General features: G+C 40.8%; 1 protein-coding gene across 4 annotated transcripts in view; it reads left to right on the forward strand.

Moving 5' to 3' along the window:
* atp2b4 (ATPase plasma membrane Ca2+ transporting 4) overlaps positions 1-20,308 on the forward strand; it is a 146,536-nt gene that overhangs the window by 69,253 nt on the left and 56,975 nt on the right. For all 4 annotated transcript variants that reach the window (XM_030051193.1, XM_030051190.1, XM_030051192.1 and 1 more), the window contains exons 3-7: positions 11,510-11,707; positions 13,633-13,890; positions 15,390-15,515; positions 15,919-16,044; positions 18,660-18,695. In XM_030051193.1, the coding sequence (XP_029907053.1) occupies positions 11,510-11,707; positions 13,633-13,890; positions 15,390-15,515; positions 15,919-16,044; positions 18,660-18,695 (744 nt within the window). The remainder of the gene's footprint in view (positions 1-11,509; positions 11,708-13,632; positions 13,891-15,389; positions 15,516-15,918; positions 16,045-18,659; positions 18,696-20,308) is intronic.

The raw sequence follows: 20,308 nt of genomic DNA on the forward strand, positions 1-20,308 counted from the left end.
ACTGCCTCCACCATGCTTGACAGTAGGTACTGTACATGCTGGAGATAATGCTTGGCCTGGCCTTCTGCGTACCCTCACATTAGTAGGATGAAGATAAAGCTGGAAACTGGACTCATCTGACCACAGAATCTTCTTCCAATTCCTGGCTGTCCAGTTCTTGTGTGCCTGGGCCCAATAACGCTGGGCTAGCCTCTGTCTCTCATTGATCAGGGGCTTCTTGATAGCCTTGTAGGACCTTAAGCCATGATCTAAAAGTCGGCCACGTACAGTGCGGTTGGAACACTGGACACCAGTTTGGTTTGACCACTGCTGCTGAAGCTCCTGTGATGTCATTCGGCGGTTTTGCCTGCACATGCGGATCAGGATGCGGTCATTTCTTGCTGGAGAAACCCTTGGACGCCCAGATCTTGGTTTGTCTTCCAAGCTGTTGGTTCGTCTGTATTTCTGCAGAGTGTATCCAGCTGCTGAAGGACTGCATCTGCACTTCCTGGCTATCTGGCGGCAGCTGTACCCCTCCTGGCTGAGAATCTTTATCTTCAGGCGTGTTTCCTGCGTTAGGTTCCTTGCTTTAGCCATTTTTGTGTCTGAAGAACTTTCAGATGTGCTGGCTTTATATAGACATGAAGCTTGGCAACAAAAATTGTGTATTTTAATAAAAAGAACGACCTTCATCACTGGTACCAAAATGACCCAATACTCAAAATTTCTTATGTATTTTTATGGAACCAATCAATTTTAAGTTTTTAATGGCTTTTTTTTTGGATTTGCTTAGTATTTTGGCTGTGACTATACTAAAAGAAATTGCACTTGAAGACCTAAGAGTGATTCTTAATGCAATATTTCAAAAATTCATGGGGTGTCCGAAAATGTAGATATCTATCTGATGAAGATGTCAGGTAGACTGTAAGGTTTGGTATAGTACATACTGACTTCAATGCTATGGTTACTTAGCCAGTGAAATTTGCTATAAGCCATCAGCCAGCCACATAAAATAATTTTTGATTGTGTTTCATCATGTGGGAAAGATGGATTTAGGAGCGAATGCTTCCCTTCACCTTCGGTTCGAGTCAAGTGTTGACAGTGATGCTGATATAGCAGGATCTTTCCACACAGGCCCTGCAGGACATGACCTTCACTGACAAGAAAGGAAAAGTGTCTGAGTCAAAAAGTAAGAGCAAGGACAGAAGGCAAAAATAGTTTGAAGGCACACTATTTAACTTCATGATGATAGATAGTCCTTTTTTGTCATTGCAACAAATAGATTGCCATCCATTTTCATTATATCAGTGAAAAAATACTGCCTTAATAAATATAATAAAAATGCATTAATAAAAAGTATAAAGAGTTAAAAAAAAAAAAAAAAAAACAGGCATACAGACACACACACACAAAAAATAGGAGATATTGCACAATGATGAGAGGTGTGCACATGAGCAATACTGCACAGTGAGTGGTCAAGTGCTTTGTGAGTTGAGTACAATAATGGCTCTTGGGTACAAATTGTTTTTTAGTCTGTTTGTGTGAGATTTAATGACCCTGTAGCAGTGACCAGAGGGCAAGAGTTCAAACAGATGATGTCCAGTGCGTGACGTGTCCTTGAGGATGCAGCAAGCTCTCCTGAGGCAGTGGGATGTGTAAATGTCCTTCAAGGAAGGCAGAGGGCAGCCTATGATTTTTTTTTTTTGGCTGCAGAGATTTTTGTATTTGCAGTGGAGCAGCTGGAAAACCTTGCAGAGATGCAGTAGCTCAGTACACTCAGCAGTACAAGGACAGCAACAGTTGTGCAGCCAAGTTGTACCTCCTCAGGACTCTCAGGAAACGGAGACGCTGCTGTCTCTTTTTAACAATTGCTGCGGTGTTTGTGCTCTATGTCGAACTCTCGTCCACTTGCACCCCCAGGAACCTGAAGACAGAGACCCTCTCTACCTTGTTCCCGTTGATGTAAAGGGGCTGCAGCACAGATTGTTGCCTCCTGAAGTCTATAATCAGTTCTTTAATTTTGGAGGTGTTCAGGATCAGGTTATTCTCTGCACACCACACTGACAGCCCTCATCTCTGCATCACTGCACCTCATCTCTGTACACCATCTCCTCTCCCCCAGAGGTGAGGCCCACTACCGCCATATCGTCCGCAAACTTCCAGTAGTTTAGTGACCAGTTTGCTTGGGATGATTGTGTTGAAGGCAGAGCTAAAGTCTATGAAGAGCAACCTGCCATCGCTCTCCTGGTTCCAGATGTGTTAGTGCCCTTTGGAGAGCTGTGACTGTGGCATCCTCTGTAGATCTATTTGCTCCATAAGCAAACTGGTGTGGGTCCAAAGTGGGTGGGAGCCTGGACACCTATTGTCATCCACGGCTTCTTACTGGGATACACCTGGATGTGCTTTTCCCCTGATATAATGTTAGTGCAGGTTTTGATGTAGCTTAGCACAGTGGTCATGTAACTTCCAGGTCTTGGTGTTCAAAAATGTCCCAATTTGTTCTGTCAAAATAGTCCTGCAGCTGGCCTGAAGAACCTTCTGGCCAGGTTTTGACAGTCTTCATAACAGGTCCAGTTTTCTTCCTGAGGGAGGTGTATGCTGGGATCAGGAGTAGTGACATGTGGTCAGAATGGCCTGAATGTGGCAGAGGTGTTGTACTCTAGCCATTTGTGATGTTAGAGTTGGTTTTATCCAATGTGTTCCTGCCCCTGGTGGCACATTCAGTGTATTGCTAGAATCAGTACTGTCTTTAAGTCAGCATGGTTAAAGTCACCCGTTATGATTTGTACAGCCTCAGGGTAAATGTCCAGCTGATTACTAACTGATTACTGACTGCCTTAGCATCAAATGGAATATACACAGCAGTAACAAAGACCACAGTGAACTCTCTAGGAAGGTAAGTGGGTCAGCATTTAACAATCAAATATTCCAGGTCAGGGGAACAATGTCCATGATCTCCGTGTTAGTACATCAGTTGTTGTTGACATAGATGCATAAACCCCTCCTTTGCTCTTACTGGAGTCCATGTTTCTGTCATTACGGTGGGCTGTGCAGCGTGCTAGCTCAATAGCAGTGTCTGGTATGAGCGGATGAAGCCACATCTGTGATAAACAGAATGCTGCAGTCCGGGATGTATTTGTTCATTGCAACTTGCAGCTTCAATTCGTCCATTTTGTTGGTGACGGAACGGCTTCAAGAGGAAAATGCTAGGTAGCCGCAGTTTGTATGGCCACTTCCTTAGCCTTTCCACAAAACAGTAAAGAAACGGCCATGCTAGATCAGTTGCTTTCAGAGCTGGAAATTTCAGCAGTCATTGTGGTACCAGTGGATTGAATGTTATTGATCATCAGCACACATGAACCCCAGCTGCTGTGTAATGGTCATTTGTACCTTATAACAAGCAAAATATTACATATTATATCTTTAATGTAACTGAGAGCTTTCAAAAAGTCTGTCAGCCCTTCAGACTTCTTTTTCAGAGAAGCAGTCTCTTTGAGTTCAGTTTTCAGTATTCACCTAAACAAGGAGATCTGTTTACACAAAGATGCAATATGAGATGTTTGCTTATGTCTCCCTTTGATTTATAGAAACAAATACAGCCCAGATGATAGCCATCATCTTTCCTTCTATTGCAATAAGCTGGGTTTGTACATTTGTGGAGGGGTGGCTGGTAATAAAAGAAGCATACAGGCTTCCCTGCAATCTTACATTTAGTTTTTCCCTTTTCCCCCCTTTCCACCCACCCACTCACACAGTGAAAATATAATTATGCTTCCTTCATTAAAATGAGTAATTTCTTGTGTGGGGGACGCGACTACAGCTGTCCCTTGATTACTAAATGGAATAGAGCAATGATCTATGAAAGTCATTAGGGGAACAGGCTGGAACTAATTTCAATCCCGGAATGGACTGGTGGCTGGGCTACACAGTGCAGAGAGGGGGACTGGGGGAGGGGGGTGGGGGGTGGGGGTTGAAAGACATAGAGAGAGGGAGAGAGAGAGAGAGAGATTGAAAGAAATAGAGAGAGAGAGAGATTGAAAAAAATCGAGTGTGAGAGAGAGCATGAAATAGAGTGGCAGAGGAAGAAAAAAACAAGGTGTAAGCAGTTTTCTCTCCACAACAGACATAGAGGCCAGATTTGGTATCAATACGTTGATACCAAACCATGTTAGTTTATCAATGAGTTTCATGGGCACAATAATCATCTTCCTCAGGAAAAAAAAAGTGTGCGTATGGTACATCGATTTTTTAACATGCATATGTGTGTTTCCTAAATGTGTGTTTAAGTGTGTGTGTGTGTGTGTCCTGTGTTGATGACATTAGATGAGAGCTCAATGAAGGCTAAAGCAGCCTGTTAAATAAATGGTGTCAAACTCATTATCCATCACTGCACCTGTGCTAATGATGATACAGGCTACAGAGGGAGCAGATTATGCTTTCAGACTGGCCTATTTACACTGTCAACATGTGGGCCCATTTACACAGGCAAAAAATAACATCTGGACTGAAACTGACAGATTTTTTTGGTATAGTATAAATAAGTATAAAGCAGAAATTGCTGTCCATATCTGTAAGATGTAAATGAATGCATGTTGTAATGGTATACATAGTATAGATGGCAGTATGGGGGCAGCAGTATTAGTGGTTAATGATATTGTCATCAGCCAGAGGTTTGTGGTTTGGTCCACAATGTGATCATATATGCTAAATGTTGGATTGTGTTTTCGTCAAGTTGGTCGGGGGGTATTTTTTCAGCCCATTCAGGCTTTTTGTTTGTAGCATATCTCAAGTTATGAATTGATATGTGTTAAACTATGTGGAAATGTTATTCATGGTACAAGGAAGAGCTGATTAACTTTCCATGCGGAGACATGTCGGTATGTGTTGCAAATCACAAAAAAGCATCGAACTTCCAAACAGATTCACATAACATGGCAACATTTTGTGGAAAGCTTGGTCATGGAGCAAGAAAGTGCTGATTACACCAATTGCCAAAATGGGGCATGACAGTTGGCGTGGCCCATCACAACAAGGTGCAAAACTTCCAAACAGATTCATGACCCATGGCAAAACTTTGCAGAAAGGTTGGTCATATGGCAAGGAAGAGCCGATTAACCTTTCACACCAAAAAAGGGAGTGTGGTGGTGGGTGTGGCCTGTCACAGAAAGATGCAGAACTCCTACAACAGAAATGCTCCCTGAATCAACCACACACACATAACTGTTGAATGCCGAAATTTATTAAACTAAATACATTACCTTCAATTAACATCATGAAAAGCAAGAACTGACTAAAGTTAAATGTGGTCAGCTATGTGATGTGGAAATGGAATCTCCTGAGATCTGCATAGTGTTGGCAGAGGCATGCACTGAAAAATGTGAGTGCTATCTTTCTTGTTCAGTAATGTATCCCAGACACTCCCTAACACTGAATAGTGTCTGTATCTGCTAACCCTAAGAGAACTGTGTTAGCCTGTGAGTTAGTGGAGAGTTTTAGTGTCCCATGACGGTCTAAATGCTTTTTTCAGAGGCTTTTCCATGCTGACAAGAATAACTTTGAGGGGGAAACACTAAATGCTTATTTTAGATGTGTAAGCGGAAAAACATGAACTCTTTCAACGACAAGGCACAAAACAAAACATTTGTGCATTTTCAATGCATAAATATTGGTATTGTATTCAAAAACTTGCATCTGTCAAACATTGCAACACTATGTGTATAATTTTACCTGAATTGATGCGTCATATTGCATTGGCAACACAGGTTTCTGTCCTGTCATGCCAGTAAATTGGAATTGACTTCAGATGGAGAGAAGGCCTGTGTCCTGCTGTCAGCCATGTGTTCAGCCTCAGAAACAGAGGGAGAGAACAAGGGAGAGAGGCAGAAAAACAATGAGCACTGAGGGAAAGGGTGACTCCTCCAAATGGGTGTGCCCTTGTTAAGGTAGGCTGACACTGATGTTGATAGCAGTTGCTCTGTAATAATAACAGTACTACTAAAGGTGGAAGTAACTCTCATTTACTCATGTCACTGTAACCAAGTATCTGTTTTTGCGGGCTAGTACATCTTTGGGTATTTTTTGAAGTCAGTAATTGTGTATTTACTACTAATTGTGTATTGTACAATTTTGCTTGTATTTTGCAATTTTGAGCTTTGCACCTTAATACATTTTAAATCTCATCCATCATAATACGAAATTTGAGCTCTTCAGGGGTATCAGTGCACACCCACTGATAATGCGTAATTTTCAGTTATTTTCTCCACATTTTTTGTTGTGTCTTTGTTCTTGTTCCTTGTCTCTCTCACTTACACATGCTTTCTGAAAAGGCAGTTTATCCTTGTGGCCACAGGAATGGCGCAGGATGAATGTTGATCTCTGTTGCCATCAAAACAGACTCTCACAATGGCCTGCAAGGTTTCTGCCCCTGGCAACTGGCCCATGGGTGCCAGTGAGGGATTCCACGAGTCTTGGAGGAGGGAGTGACTGATTGTTACAGGGCTTCCTCAGCAGCCTATCAGGACCAAGCAATGCCTGGAGAAGCATTTTCCTTTGCTGCTCTTGTCTGTACACTGTCTCCCCAAGGGGAGACTTTCACTCCATGTAAGGAATGTATTTTTTTTTTGGAGGGAGTCCATGTATGGATTTGGATTGTGCAAAGTACGATGCGTGCAGTGCTGTACTACAGAATATGTAGATGGTAAGTCTAAATGCAAAGTGAAGTCTGTCACTGAGCTAGCATGCAAAAACAGGCCTGGAGCCTGCGTGAAATGTAGTCACATACTCCCTAGTCCCAGATTTGATGGGAATGAGCTCCTCAGTGAGCCCACACACAGAAAAGTAAAGGTGCCAGCTGGTTCACTGATGTTTCCTCTTAGTGAATCCATAGGCAGACCTTTTCTGGTGCCACCTTTCAAAGCATAGTTCACTTAACACATTGAGAACCATTTCTAATTCCACAAAGAATCTTTCAGACCATGGTTCATTAAAGAACCATTTCTTTGGTTCTGTGGTTCCTCAAAGGACCCATCGTGAAAAGTTCCTTGAGGAAACAGAAGTGATTTCTTAAACAACTTCAACCAAAAAAGAAGGGGGAAAAGAATCAAGAACCTAAGGAATCTTTTTTAGAATAGTTCTTAGTGGATCCAAATAGGTCAGTAAAGAACCCTTTTCAAATGTGTTTTTATTTATTTATTTCAAATGAAGAACCATCCACTAAATAAAGTGGTTCTTCAGTAGGTGGTGTAGGTTCATTATGTCCTAAGTAAATTACCGTAACATTTTTCTTTTTACGGACAATTTTAGAAAACAAATGTTTTATCTTCTTGACAGTTTCGGCATGATTCTTCTGCCTTCATCAGAAGCGTCACCAGAATGTTAGAAGGTGACAACAAAATTATAAATATTGTGTGACTAACCAAATACTCATGGACCTAACTGTAGTATATATTGTTTTAAAGTTACTGTTATAAAGTATGGGCTCAATTGTGCACTTTTTCTTCATATGTTCCATCTTTCCCCAGTAAGTGTTCCCACTGCGCTATGGTAGATTGTAACAACTGAACTTCCAATTCATGAAGGCTATGATATTAAAATACTCGTATAGACATGTGGGGATAACATTTGAGAGATCTGAAGCAGTACTGAGACAAAACATGCTACAGTTAGAGATTGACCAAGTATTGGTTCAGATATGTCAACATTTTTCAGTAATCAGTATTGTAATTTTGACTGGCATGATGGGCAATATAAAAACAAGTCAGACGTCTGAGAGACAGCAAACGGACAGCTAGCGATCCTGGACAGAGTGAAATGATCAGACAGAACAAGGCAGGAAAGAAGGGGGGGGCTGCAGATGGATGTTAAAGAGAGACTGATAGCTAATCTTTGTGCTGTAATCTCTTGAAGCCAGCCTTCACCAAGCCATACTCCATAAGGGAGTCCTGTAACAGCGTCATCCTATTGAAATTCAAAGCACATCCCACTGCATACCCCTGACTTCAGCAGGAGAAGGCTTGTTGCCACCCAGAGCACCATGCCATCAAACAGCTCAAACAAAAGATGAAATATTCCAATGCGCTGCATGTCCCATTGTAAAAGGCACATATTTACATTTTTATACATATTTAAAAAATTGACAGCTGTAGTTCAGAGTGTATTTTTCTGTCATACATCGTATGCTGTTTTTTTTCATATTCTGAGCATCTTAATTTGTTAATTATTGGATATAGTGGGATTTTTATACAAATGCACTTATTTTATAGTCAAACTGCATGCATTTCTTTTCATCATACATTTACATATCTCACATTTCTCATTCTTTTTTCATTTTTCTCACTTCCCAGTGCTGTTTTATACAACACCATTTTGTGGTTGTTCATTATGTTATATTTTCACACATAAATTTCTGCTTAACATGTTTTAGTGGTGAAATTGTCACTTGTGTTATCTTTGAATTTCCCCTAATCGCCATCTCGCATACACTATATTGTTCATTTAATTCCGCCATTGTTGAGCTGTATCATAATTAATCCTAATATCCTAAAAAAAAAAAAAAAAAAAAAAAAAAAACACTAATTGCCTCTACAGTTTCCCCACAAGGATTATTTAAATTTCATCTTGACATGAAGATGATTCCTGTAGCATTTTAGCATCAACTCATTTGCACGTTTCTTGTAAATTCAGAGAATCTGGCAGCTGCCGATGGTGAGGAGAGCGAGAGCTTGATTTTAAAATCATTTCCAGAATGTCTGTCCTCTGGAGGGGGGATGCTGGGGCTGTCATCTTAATTTTGAGGAATCCTACCAATACCAATACCAGTAGTGTGGGGTAGCAGCAACCAGTCTTCTCCATCATGGTATCAGTTCATTAGAATAATTACACCAAAAAAAATCACAATTATTTTGACAAAAATCCAAAATAGCTTAAATCCATTAATTTACAGATAGAGAGATTGTGATGGAGAGAGATTCTAGATATGTATGTACGTATTGGTATGTTTTTTGTAAATTTTATTTATTTTTCTTTTTACAACTTAGTGAAAAAATTACTCTTTCTAGGAATTTCTTGCTAATTTTCATCTCTTGATAATTTGCTTGTCACCTTTTTTCCCATGCAACAAATCAAATTAATCTGAAATCTGAACTTAGTTTCTTTCATGAACATGGAAAAAAGGAGGTGATGAGCACAGTGGAAAAAAATACTGTAAGACTAGTAAATGAATGAGTGAATAAATAAATAATGAGCAAAAAATTACTTTAAAAAAATCAGTTAGAAATATCTTCTGATGCGTGACCTTGGACACATCATCAGTGTTGTTTCCTAGATTCACGGGGTGTTTCGGGTCTTACAACAGAAACCCTCCTCCAGGCGACCCGCCCGGGGCTGATCAGACCCCGGCTTGTGTCCAAGTGCGTAGTAAACTTCTTAGCAGACCTCATAGCAACACTTCACACCTGCTAAATATGTATTTCCCGTCAGTCTGGGACAAAGATCCATTGCCTCCTCTGTTTTCCTTGTTGGCTCTGTTATCTGTCCATTTTTTTCATGTTCCCTCTTATCAGATCTCTCCTTGTCCATACCTCTGTATCTCTGCCCCTGGTCTCTCTCTGTGCTCTGGCTGTCTTTCTGATTCTCCCTTTCTTCTCTCTCCTTGCCTCATATTCCACGTTAGCACACTCTGTGCTTACTCATCCATCACATGCACCAACATATAGCAGAAGGTGTGGGGAAAAAAGTGAGGCGATCTCCACATATCAGCAGGCCAACATTGGCCCAAGTTAATTGAACACCATTCTGGGCAGATAAGCCTGGTGCATAAGCTTTCTGAAGAGGAATCCTATTCGAAATTGGTCTTTTATTAAAATTTAGACATAGTCCAGTTAGTGTGGTCCATATGTGGTCTGATTACAAGTAGTCAGTATGTTATGGTGATGATTATTCTTTTCATCAGAGGTCTGACCAGAAAAATCATTCCTGTGTGATGGGTGAAAATTGGCCTCACCATGATTTACAGAACTACTAGTTCGCCTTAAAGAACTTCATTAGTTTGGGTTTCAGTGGAGAACTGTAGTGACCTGGGGCCTCATTTATAAACGCTGTGTTCACACAAAAGAGGGTGTACGCCACTTTGTAAGCAACGTTTGGGATTTATAAAAAACAAACTTGATGGGAAAATTAAAAATAATAATAAATAAGTGAATTTGCTCATATTTCTAAAGGTTAATTCATTAGATGTCACGGTGACACGAGTGATTCTTTTAACATTTTGTTTTAATCTCAGCCTTTTTGAATGTATTTGACAAGTATGACTCCTAGACACTTTCATAACAACCCCCCGGACCTCCTCACTTCAAGTGGGGTCTGGGGTTAAATAAGAGTCAACTATCCAATCCAGTCCACCACCACCCACCCCAGCACATCCCTGCCATTTTTTATTTCAAGAGTGTTGTTTGTTCTTGGTGTTTTTATTTCTGGAAGGAAGCATTAAGGCGGGGCAGTTGGGATGGTTTGTTTGCTGTGAGGACAGGTGCCGAGGGGGAGGGTATCCCAAAGCACCCAAAGGAAGGTGTTGTGTTCATTCAAGGCAGGCAGCTGACAGAAGAAGTGGCCTAAGAAGGAACATACCAAGAGGTTGTAAAGGACTCATCCTTGCTGCTTGCTCTCTTACTCTCTCTCTCGCTCTGTGATGCCTTTTTAAGGTCCTCGCTTACTTTTTCGCTCGTCTTTTACCTTCTCTTCTTGAGGTCCCTTAAATCTTTCAATGGACTTTACATTGTGCTGTCCTCCAGCAGACACACTAAATACTGAATACATTTCACTCGAAGCTCTTGAGCCCTCTAGGAAGATAAGGCACACAAATTCCCTTGATTTCTTTCAAAAACATTGGGGAAATGTGATGAGCACACTAGCAAGAAATTCCCTGAAAATTAGAAAGAATTAGTAAAACATTAATTATCTGAAAATAAGCACAAAAGAGTAAACATTTATAGGAAGATAAGCAATTTGCCATTTTGCCTTTGTCTGAAATCTTCCTGGACAACATTTTTGGTATTGAGGACTCATCTCAAATCATAAAATGTTTGAGGTATTGATATTACACACATCATAATTTCAAATGTGGGTTCAAAAAGGATATCTCTTGATCTCAGTAAGGAAAAAATGACTAGATCAGTCAAAATACAGAACATTGCCCTGTTAAAACTGCAAGTCAAACAGCTTGGCATTGGCTAAACAGCAGATTGTATGTGCCATGGGAGGTTGACAGTGAGTGTGTATGGGTCTGCTTGGACTGCCAAGGAGCATTAGAGCCAGGCTCCCACTTAGTACACCTACCATAGTCTAGTCAGAGGTATGTTAATAAAAAAAAAATATGAGAAGGGTACACAGTGTTGCTGAACAAATATCATATTGAAGCTGTAAACTTGTCAATTGTGCAGTAAAGTCAAAGAACTATTAACAAAAATGTAGAAAAAGGAGAATTTGTGTTTTCTTTATGAATGTGTACTTTAATGGATTGTCTTCTTCCCTGTAGGTCTATCTGGCAATCCTGTGGATCTAGAGAAGCGCCGCACAGCTTTCGGAAAGAATTTCATCCCTCCCAAGAAGGCTAAGACTTTTCTGCAGTTGGTGTGGGAGGCTCTGCAGGATGTCACCCTCATCATCCTTGAGATCGCTGCCATCATCTCCCTGGGCCTGTCCTTCTACCACCCACCAGGGGGCGACAGTGAGAGTAAGTGCAGGATGGCAGAGTTCGGTATGAATGATGCAGGGAACTGACCCTTCGCTGAGCCCCTCTCTAGAATGGCAACTGTCCAATCCTACATTAGCAACTGTAACTAGGCACGGGAGGCCTGTAAAGCTTTCAGAACAAGGTTCTGAAAACTTAACAGACAATAGTCAATCAAAGTACAAGGATTATGCCGAGGTTTTCTTGCCTGCCATGAAACGCATCCACTTGTTTACCTAACTTTAACCTGCGGAAACCCCTGCCTACACCTAGCCAAATTTACAGAATAAATGCATTTGTCATTGGGCTGTCAGTTGTGCCCTCATGAGATCCATTGTTTGGATTAAACCCACTATGTGGGAGCAATATCCTGCCACACAGGATAATATAGTTTTGCTAGCAATGGGCTAAAACATAAGAAAGCCGTGGGGAATCATAACTAAATGATAGTTTAAAATAAAACAATATATTGACTTACCCTGCTGTGCAAGAATATTGTTGCTCCTGTATATTGTTGTCCTGTTCATAAATTGTCAAGATGCGGGGTACCTGTCGCTTGCATTGGGACTGGCGAGCTTTTCCCTCAATTTTAATTTCCTTTTCATTCACAATGCCCTGCCAACAAAGTATATTGTGAATGTAACTCTCAAATGCATATTGTAGTCCTTTCTGTCTACTTCTCTGTGTCTGTGATATTTCAGAACTATTAATCCAGGAATTTGCTATTATTTGCTTTGGAATGTCTCTGACTGATATTGTTGAAAAAGCCATAGATTGACATTCCAGGTGCGAAAGCTTGACAGGCATAGCAACAGTAATCAAGGGGAGCAGGACCTAGCCTATAGATCAGTTCTTTTCCAATGAAACTTAAGTGCAAAATCAATCCCTCTGAAGAAATGAATAAAGATATGCTGTACTATAAAGCAGCCCCCAGGGACCTCATGACCACAGTGGTCTGTGGAGGTTCTCATGCAGGTCATGCAGGTCATGCTTATCCAGGGAGAATTGAATCAAGGGCAACTGGACTTGTTTGTAGATTCTTACAGACGTTGCATTTCTCATCCATGAAGCTTCTTCAGTTTTGAACCAAAGACCATGAGAACCTGACCTCAGTCATTTCAAAACTCTTTCTGAAAAAGTTTGTGTCAGAAAACAATGTACAATTACTCCACCAATCACAATGAGTCTCACATGTGCATGTGCAGATTGATCAGTGACCTGGGCTCATTTATCATCAGTGTGTAGAAAAGCTACTAAATTCACTACCACAAACAAAATTTAGAATTTTTCTCAAATACTAAAAAGTTCTTAAGTACAAGAAATCAAACGTTCAATATCAAATGTTCTAAATCACCCATATGCCCACATTTATACTCCCAAATGACCAGTTATGGCAACAAACAATCCCTTTAAACAACACCACACAAGGGAAGCAATCAGCGCAACAGGCAGAGGGCAGAATGAGACCATAATTCATAATTCTAAAATAGAATTATGAATGCATAACACACTGAAAAATATTAGAAGCCTATGTGTGTCTATGAGAAATAATTACACAGAATATTAATATGCAGCCATCCTTATTTCAACCTAGAACATGAAAAGATGAAATATTTTAATTTTGCAAAGAGACAGAAAAAAAAACATATGGAGTTTTTGATCCACTTATGCATTGATAAATGATAGCCCTGGATTGGTTGTGCCAGTTTTTTTTTTTTTTTTTTTTTTTTAAATCATCTCACCCTAAATTTCACAGGATCTAACCTTGCTTCTCCTCCGCCTTCAAAGCTTATCACAATGCTGTTCCATTGGATTGAGTACCACTATTTTCCAGCCAAGTCCAGCCAAGGATTGAGATCATAGCTGCCCACAGAATACTACAAGCCTTGATATTGATCTTTCCTGCTGAATGTCTTGTTCTCTGACAGTGTGCGGGGCAGTGGCAGGTGGTGTGGAGGATGAGGGTGAATCTCAGGCTGGCTGGATCGAGGGTGCTGCCATCCTCTTCTCAGTCATCATTGTGGTTCTGGTGACAGCCTTCAACGACTGGTCCAAGGAGAAGCAGTTTCGCGGGCTGCAGAGTCGCATTGAGCAGGAGCAGAAGTTCACAGTCATCCGCAAAGGCCAGGTCATCCAGATCCCTGTGGCTGAGATTGTGGTGGGAGACATTGCCCAGATCAAATATGGTATGAGGCAGGAGAAATTATCACAAGAATGGCATGTCATTCCCATCATTTGGAAGTGCTACTTAAAAATGGACCATGACTACAAATTAAACCACCATACCAGAGATTTTGAATGTTTGGCCCGTTTACTACAGTTTACCCACATTTTTACGTTGCATCAAACCATTTTGCAAATCATGTGGGGGTACTAAAGATTTCACAACATAGAATCAAAATCCTGCCGTTTCCACTTTTAGATGTTTGGTTGAAACAGCAACAACATACAGAAAACAGCTACTTTTCCATCCAAGGCCAAACCTCACTGAATAAAAGATTGTCATGCAATGATTAATGATGAAATGATCAAGTTACAACAAAATGAGGCTTCATTCCCAAAATGTGAACAGAATGGGAAGCTTGCTCAGAGGTTAATACTGAAATTAGGCCACATCACACTCCCTTGGAACATTATAAAATAAACAGGCTTCATTCACAACATGTGAACACTGATAGGTGATACTTCTATCTTCCTTTTTGGTTTGGAATTGGCCATGATTGAGTCCTCCTTTCATCGCACTGTAACATCAAACACTAAAGCCCGGGTTATACTTTGTCTCACAACAGATACGCAACGCACGGCGAACATAGCTGATGTACAAGCCCACACCGACCGCAGTAGCGACCTGCGGTGGGCTTGTATAGTATTCACCATATAACTACCTAAAACAGATCTCTGCACTGGACACTGGCATTCATTCTTGCGTGCAGTACTTGAATAATGAAGAGATGATTTGTCCAAAAAGCAGTATTAAAATGTGTTGAAATTTAAAAAGGACACATTTGCCTTTCTAGGATTATTTTCAGAAGATATCAAACTATCCAGTGTAACTCGAACAATTGTCAGTATAAGACCTCTCCATGCTAAATACATCATAGCTCCCTCTTTGTAATTGTTTGGCCATGGAAAAATTCACATTTGCATAAAGGTAAATTGGATACGTTCTATCAAGTGTGGGGGAAATTTTGTAATTTTCTGGAAAGCCATTTATGTAAAAATGTGTCTTAGGACTAAATGCTGTGTCATACATCGTAACATGGATTCCTTACTGTTTTTGTTTGTGGATTGTTGTGGTTGTTTTAAGTTTGTCTGTCCATTGTGATGTATTGGATTCACTTCATTGTTACTTATGCTTGGATCTAGATTGAAACAAAGTGCTCAGTGATGTGATACATCTGTATAAAATTGAATAAATACAAGGTTTAAAAAAATACGAAGGACATAAAGGGCATTCAGTTTTGCTTGACGATACCTGTAGACAACTTGAACAAATGAAATCCATCACCCAGTCAGGGTATTGTCTCTAGTCTAGTAGCGTAATGAATAAAATCCATGCCTAGTATTATTCTATTTACTAGTTTTCCAAGATTGGTGTCATTAATAATGAGCAGTTAGTAACATGCATTATTATGCAGCTCAAACATTTGTAATCTAACCCCTCCACTTGCCGGTGAACTTGTAGGTGACCTGCTGCCTGCTGATGGCATCTTGATTCAAGGCAACGACCTGAAGATTGATGAGAGCTCTCTGACTGGTGAATCAGACCAAGTCAGGAAGTCCCTGGAGAAGGATCCCATGCTGCTGTCTGGTAAGACTGCCTGCTCTTGCTCCTGCTGTTAAAATTATATGGCTTTTGGGAGGTCATGAAAGATATTTAGGAGAACAATGACAAAATGCTGGAACCCTATTGTTGTATTGTTGTTGACATTTTTCACGCCATCTTAATTTTCAAAATGCAGCCAAAAATCAAAGTGCCTTTCATACTACAAATGGGCTCCAGCTGCATTTTTTTTTCAGGCTGAACATTTGTAAAAGTAGTATTCGGGTTGTTTTTTAATCCATACAAATTAATACTTATTGATAATTCAACTGTTGTGGATCTATTGATAATTACTGCAAAGTGGTCCTAGCCCTAGTTTCACACACACAAAAAACGATTAATTTGTGTCTTTACTTTGTCTTATTCTGTGTCTGTTTTGTTCTTCCCTCAGGAACCCATGTGATGGAGGGATCGGGTAGAATGGTAGTGTCAGCAGTTGGACTCAACTCTCAGACTGGCATCATTTTTACTCTCCTGGGCGCTGGAGAGAATGACGAAGAGAAGAAGGTCAAGAAAAGTAAGAGATTCCCCAAGTAACAAATTGAATTAAGAGTCTGCCACACCTGCACCCCTAAAACATAAAAGAGAATAAAATGAATGAGCGAGGCAGATGCCAGCTTTTCCACAAGCTGCTTTCACTCCCTGACTCTTGCTTTTAATGTTCAAAGTGCTGGCTGGCCAAGGAAAGTTGTTCTGCGAAGAATCCTGTCTGTGTAGTATAGCTCAGGTATAAAAAGGAAGATTACAGTGTTGACAGAGTAGGAAATGCAGAATTAATTATTCTGTTCCATTGTACTCCAGATTGGAAATATATGCAATCATGTCATAATTTTTATTTCTCAAATACAGTGCAAGATCCTTTCACTAGATTCTTTTATTACTGTATTTCCTTAATGGACACAGATGGACCAATTCAGTATGGTACAGTGACAACTGACCTGTATGGTTTAAAGTCCTTATGTGTAGTATTTTAACATCAGTAAATCATTGCAATATTACCATCAACAGTTACCATAAACCATACAATTTTATCACCATAAACCTTGATGAGAGTGAGGTCAGCCTTCTCCGGTCTGTCAGGCTTTTTTGAGCAACAAGGAACCGGTTTCATTCTGGTTCACAAGCCTCGTTTTGAACTGAGCGCTTAAACCAAAAGTAAAGTTATGAATTGAGCCGCTGGGTTGGTTGGAACCACTGGGTTGGAGGGAAATCTGCTGAATTGTTTTGTAGTAGAAAACAGGAAGAGGGCGCTGTTCTTTGAATGCAAGCAGAGCTAAACCTTTCAGAGTCTCTGACAGCAGCAGATTGAAGAAGAAGCAAAATGATGATGGAAGAAAACCACTTCTCACATGTTTATCGTCTTCAGGGAGCGGGAGGGGCAGCAGGAAGCAACAGGCTTTATGGGAAATGCAGAGAAGTGCTGACAATACCATTGACTTGAGATAGAGATCACCAAACGTCTTGACCACGATGTTATTTCTTTACAATAATGAACCTATATCAAAGTATGAATTTGAGAATGATATACTGATGGTTAATAATGCTACATATAAGCAAAGGTTTTTCCTTTCTTCTCCCATTGTCTACCTCCTCTGTTACTAGTGCATCTAATGTCATTGACCAGCTTAAAAAACAATAGCAGACATCTGCAGTGGATCTCTGTTGGTTTTGATTTGTTTGTGATCCATGCTAACCACTTTTAATCATTTGTTCTTTTTTTTCTTGTTTCTGTTTGGTAATGTGTTTTTATTGGCTAAGATTTGAGTTCCTCAGGCATTCATTCTAAATTGGCTGAATGTGCCAGATCAGTGGAGAGAGAATGTCAATTTTCCCCCTTTAAGCCTTGACGCACTGCATTCTTTTTGAAAGCTAAGCCACTAATCAATTCTTAATGAGCATGTGGAGCACTATCAAGGTGTTAATGCCACAAAATGAAGTTTGTGTTTCTTTCAAATTATGTCAAAAACCGCAGAAGAGTAATTAAAGCAACTCAGGAGTCAGTCAGACATTCAGGATTCATACACACATTCAGTGTTCACAAACACATCTCTCTCTCTCTCTCTCTCTCTCTCTCTCTCTCTCTCTCTCTCTCTCTCTCTCTCTCTCTCTCTTTTCTCTCTATCTTTACCTATCACATACTCTCTCTCTCTCTCTCTCTCTCTCTCCCTTCAAATATCACACACACTCACTTTGTATTTGGACTGGCTGTCTGTTCTGTCCTGGTTACAGCATAGACACAGAACAGACTTTGCTGTTGCACATGGCTGCATCACCCCAACCCCCCAACACACACACACACACACACACACACACACACACACACTGAGCAAACAAACAAACACACTTGCATACACACACATATGCACACACACACACACACACACACACACACACACACACACACATACACACATACACACACATGTTCATTTATATACACCCCCCTGCTGCAGCCCCCAGTCACTCCCAAAGCTCCTCACACAGATTCACACACCCAGATACAGAGTGATATCAGAGCCATTAGATTTTTTCGGTCATTAGATGTTAGTTACATGCATGCAGACATGCACAGCATACACACTCTGACACAGAAATGAGGAAGTCTCCTGAGCAGTGTAGTCTCCTTCTGTCATCAATCAGAAGTCACTGCCTGCATGTCAAGATATATGTGTGTGTGTGTGTGTGTGTGTGTGTGTGTGTGTGTGTGTGTGTGTGTGGCACCACTCATTTGCTTGAGTGGTGTGTTTTTTATGCATGACCTCACCAAACCTGCTTTCACCATAACAGCACAATGCTATTGCATTGCATTTGGTGAGACATAAGACAAAGTAGAGCCCCATGTACTATAGTTCCTTGGTTTCAAAAAAAAAAAAAAAAAAAAAAAAACACGCAAGCCTAATGGCTGATGGTGGCTGTCCAGTCCCAAATGGAAACCAGCGAGTGCTCTCTCTCTCTCTCTGTCTCTCTCCTCCGATGGCTCATTCCTGCCCACAGCAAACACAAAACACACACATGTGGATTTCTATGAGTTGTTACACTCTTCTGTTTTCCCTCAGTTTTATTTATTATGATTTTCCTCTTTCCTTTGAGCCATGTTATCAGCATTCCGCACTCTCTCCTCTGTCTGAACAGGTAAAAAACAAGGACCCCCTGAAAATCGCAACAAAGGTAACCCCTCCATCCACCCATCCTTCCCTTCATTCCTCCCCTCAGCTCCTCCCTCCTACACCCCCACCCCTCCCACCCCACCCCCCACCACTACCCCTCCATTCAGCAGCAGGATGGGAGTGTCGTGTCAGTCTCTCCTACTCTCTCTACCTCTCTCTATCGTCCTCTCGCCATTTCACACTGTCATGCTTTCCCTCCACCTGCTGTATAAAGGGGGAAGTTCTCTCGCCTCGCTTTACCTGTCAAAGGGTGCAACTCTCAACCTTGAAGCTGACCTGCTTAGTCTGCTCACCCGTAGACTTCCAGCCTTGATTCAGTGTCTGCAGTGTCCATAGCCGTTGGGGGGTGGGGGGGTGGGGGGGTGGGGGGGGGGGGGGATTGGGGGATTGGTTGAGGGTGTACGTCCCTGTGTGCTCTATGGTCAAAGGTGGGAAAATGCATGTGAATATCCATGCTGGAGTAAACATTTCTACCTGAATGTGTTTTCCAACATTTGATTGTAGGGTTTGACCAGTGCAGTGGTGAAGACTGAAGTGGAGGGTAAACCTAAACTGTACCACCTTTTTATCTACAGAGTAGCATTTACCACCATTATAAGCTAACATAAATCCTGATCAACTAATTTTATGTTGCACAATATGGTTTGTGTTACCAAACTGATGTAAGTTATGTGAAGATGGGCTTTTTATTTCACCTACTGCTAATTTCCTGATAGTGCTTTTGTGTGTGTGTGTGTGTGTGTGTGTGTGTGTGCGCGCGCGCGCGCGTGTGTGTGTGTGTGTGTGTGTATATATATGTGTGTGTGTGTGCATATACGTACACACACACACATACATACATATATATATGTACGTGTGTGTGTATATATGTGTGTGTGTGTGTGTGTGTATATATGTATATATAGATAGATAGATAGATAGATAGTTTTTTTTTTTTTACTAATTCCTTAAATCTTCCTTATTGTCAGGCCATTTTTTTTTTTTGCTCATTTGCTCATCACCTTCTTTCCCATATTTTCAAAAGTGAATCTGCACAGGTTTCAAAGGATGTGTTGTGTGTGTGCATGCCTGTGTGTGTTTGTTATTTCAGTTTTGTGTGTGTTACTTTTAAGCACTCTAGATGGCACGGTGTACACACTGCCAAAGGACACAATTACTTTTTATATCAGATGGCTGGCCAGAGATATGTCAACAGTGTAAAAAGTGTGCAGTCCAACCTGCCTGTCCCTGCCGTGCGGAGCTGCGATGCTCAGGTGATAGCTCCAGTGTCTCATGATGCTGTAAATGCACAACATGAATAAAAACGTTCAATACTTGTGTTTTTGGTGATCAGAAACTTTTCGTGGAAAATTAAGCTGACCTCAAGTCACTGATTAGCATCAGGCCAATCAAGTCATCAAGACTCGCTGTTAGTTGCTTTTTCTTGAACTCTTTGAAACCTGAGAAAATTCACCCTTGATTTCTTTCAGAAATATGGGAAAAAAGGCAATGAGCAAATGAGCAAAAGTGTGTGTATGTGTGTGTGTTTGTGTGAACGAACATCAGTAAAACATTTGCAAAAATGAACTGAAAATTAGCAAGATAATTATTTAAAAAAGAAAACAAAACCAAAGA

Source organism: Myripristis murdjan, chromosome 5 (genome assembly GCF_902150065.1).
Source record: "Myripristis murdjan chromosome 5, fMyrMur1.1, whole genome shotgun sequence".
Classification (NCBI taxonomy): domain Eukaryota; kingdom Metazoa; phylum Chordata; class Actinopteri; order Holocentriformes; family Holocentridae; genus Myripristis; species Myripristis murdjan.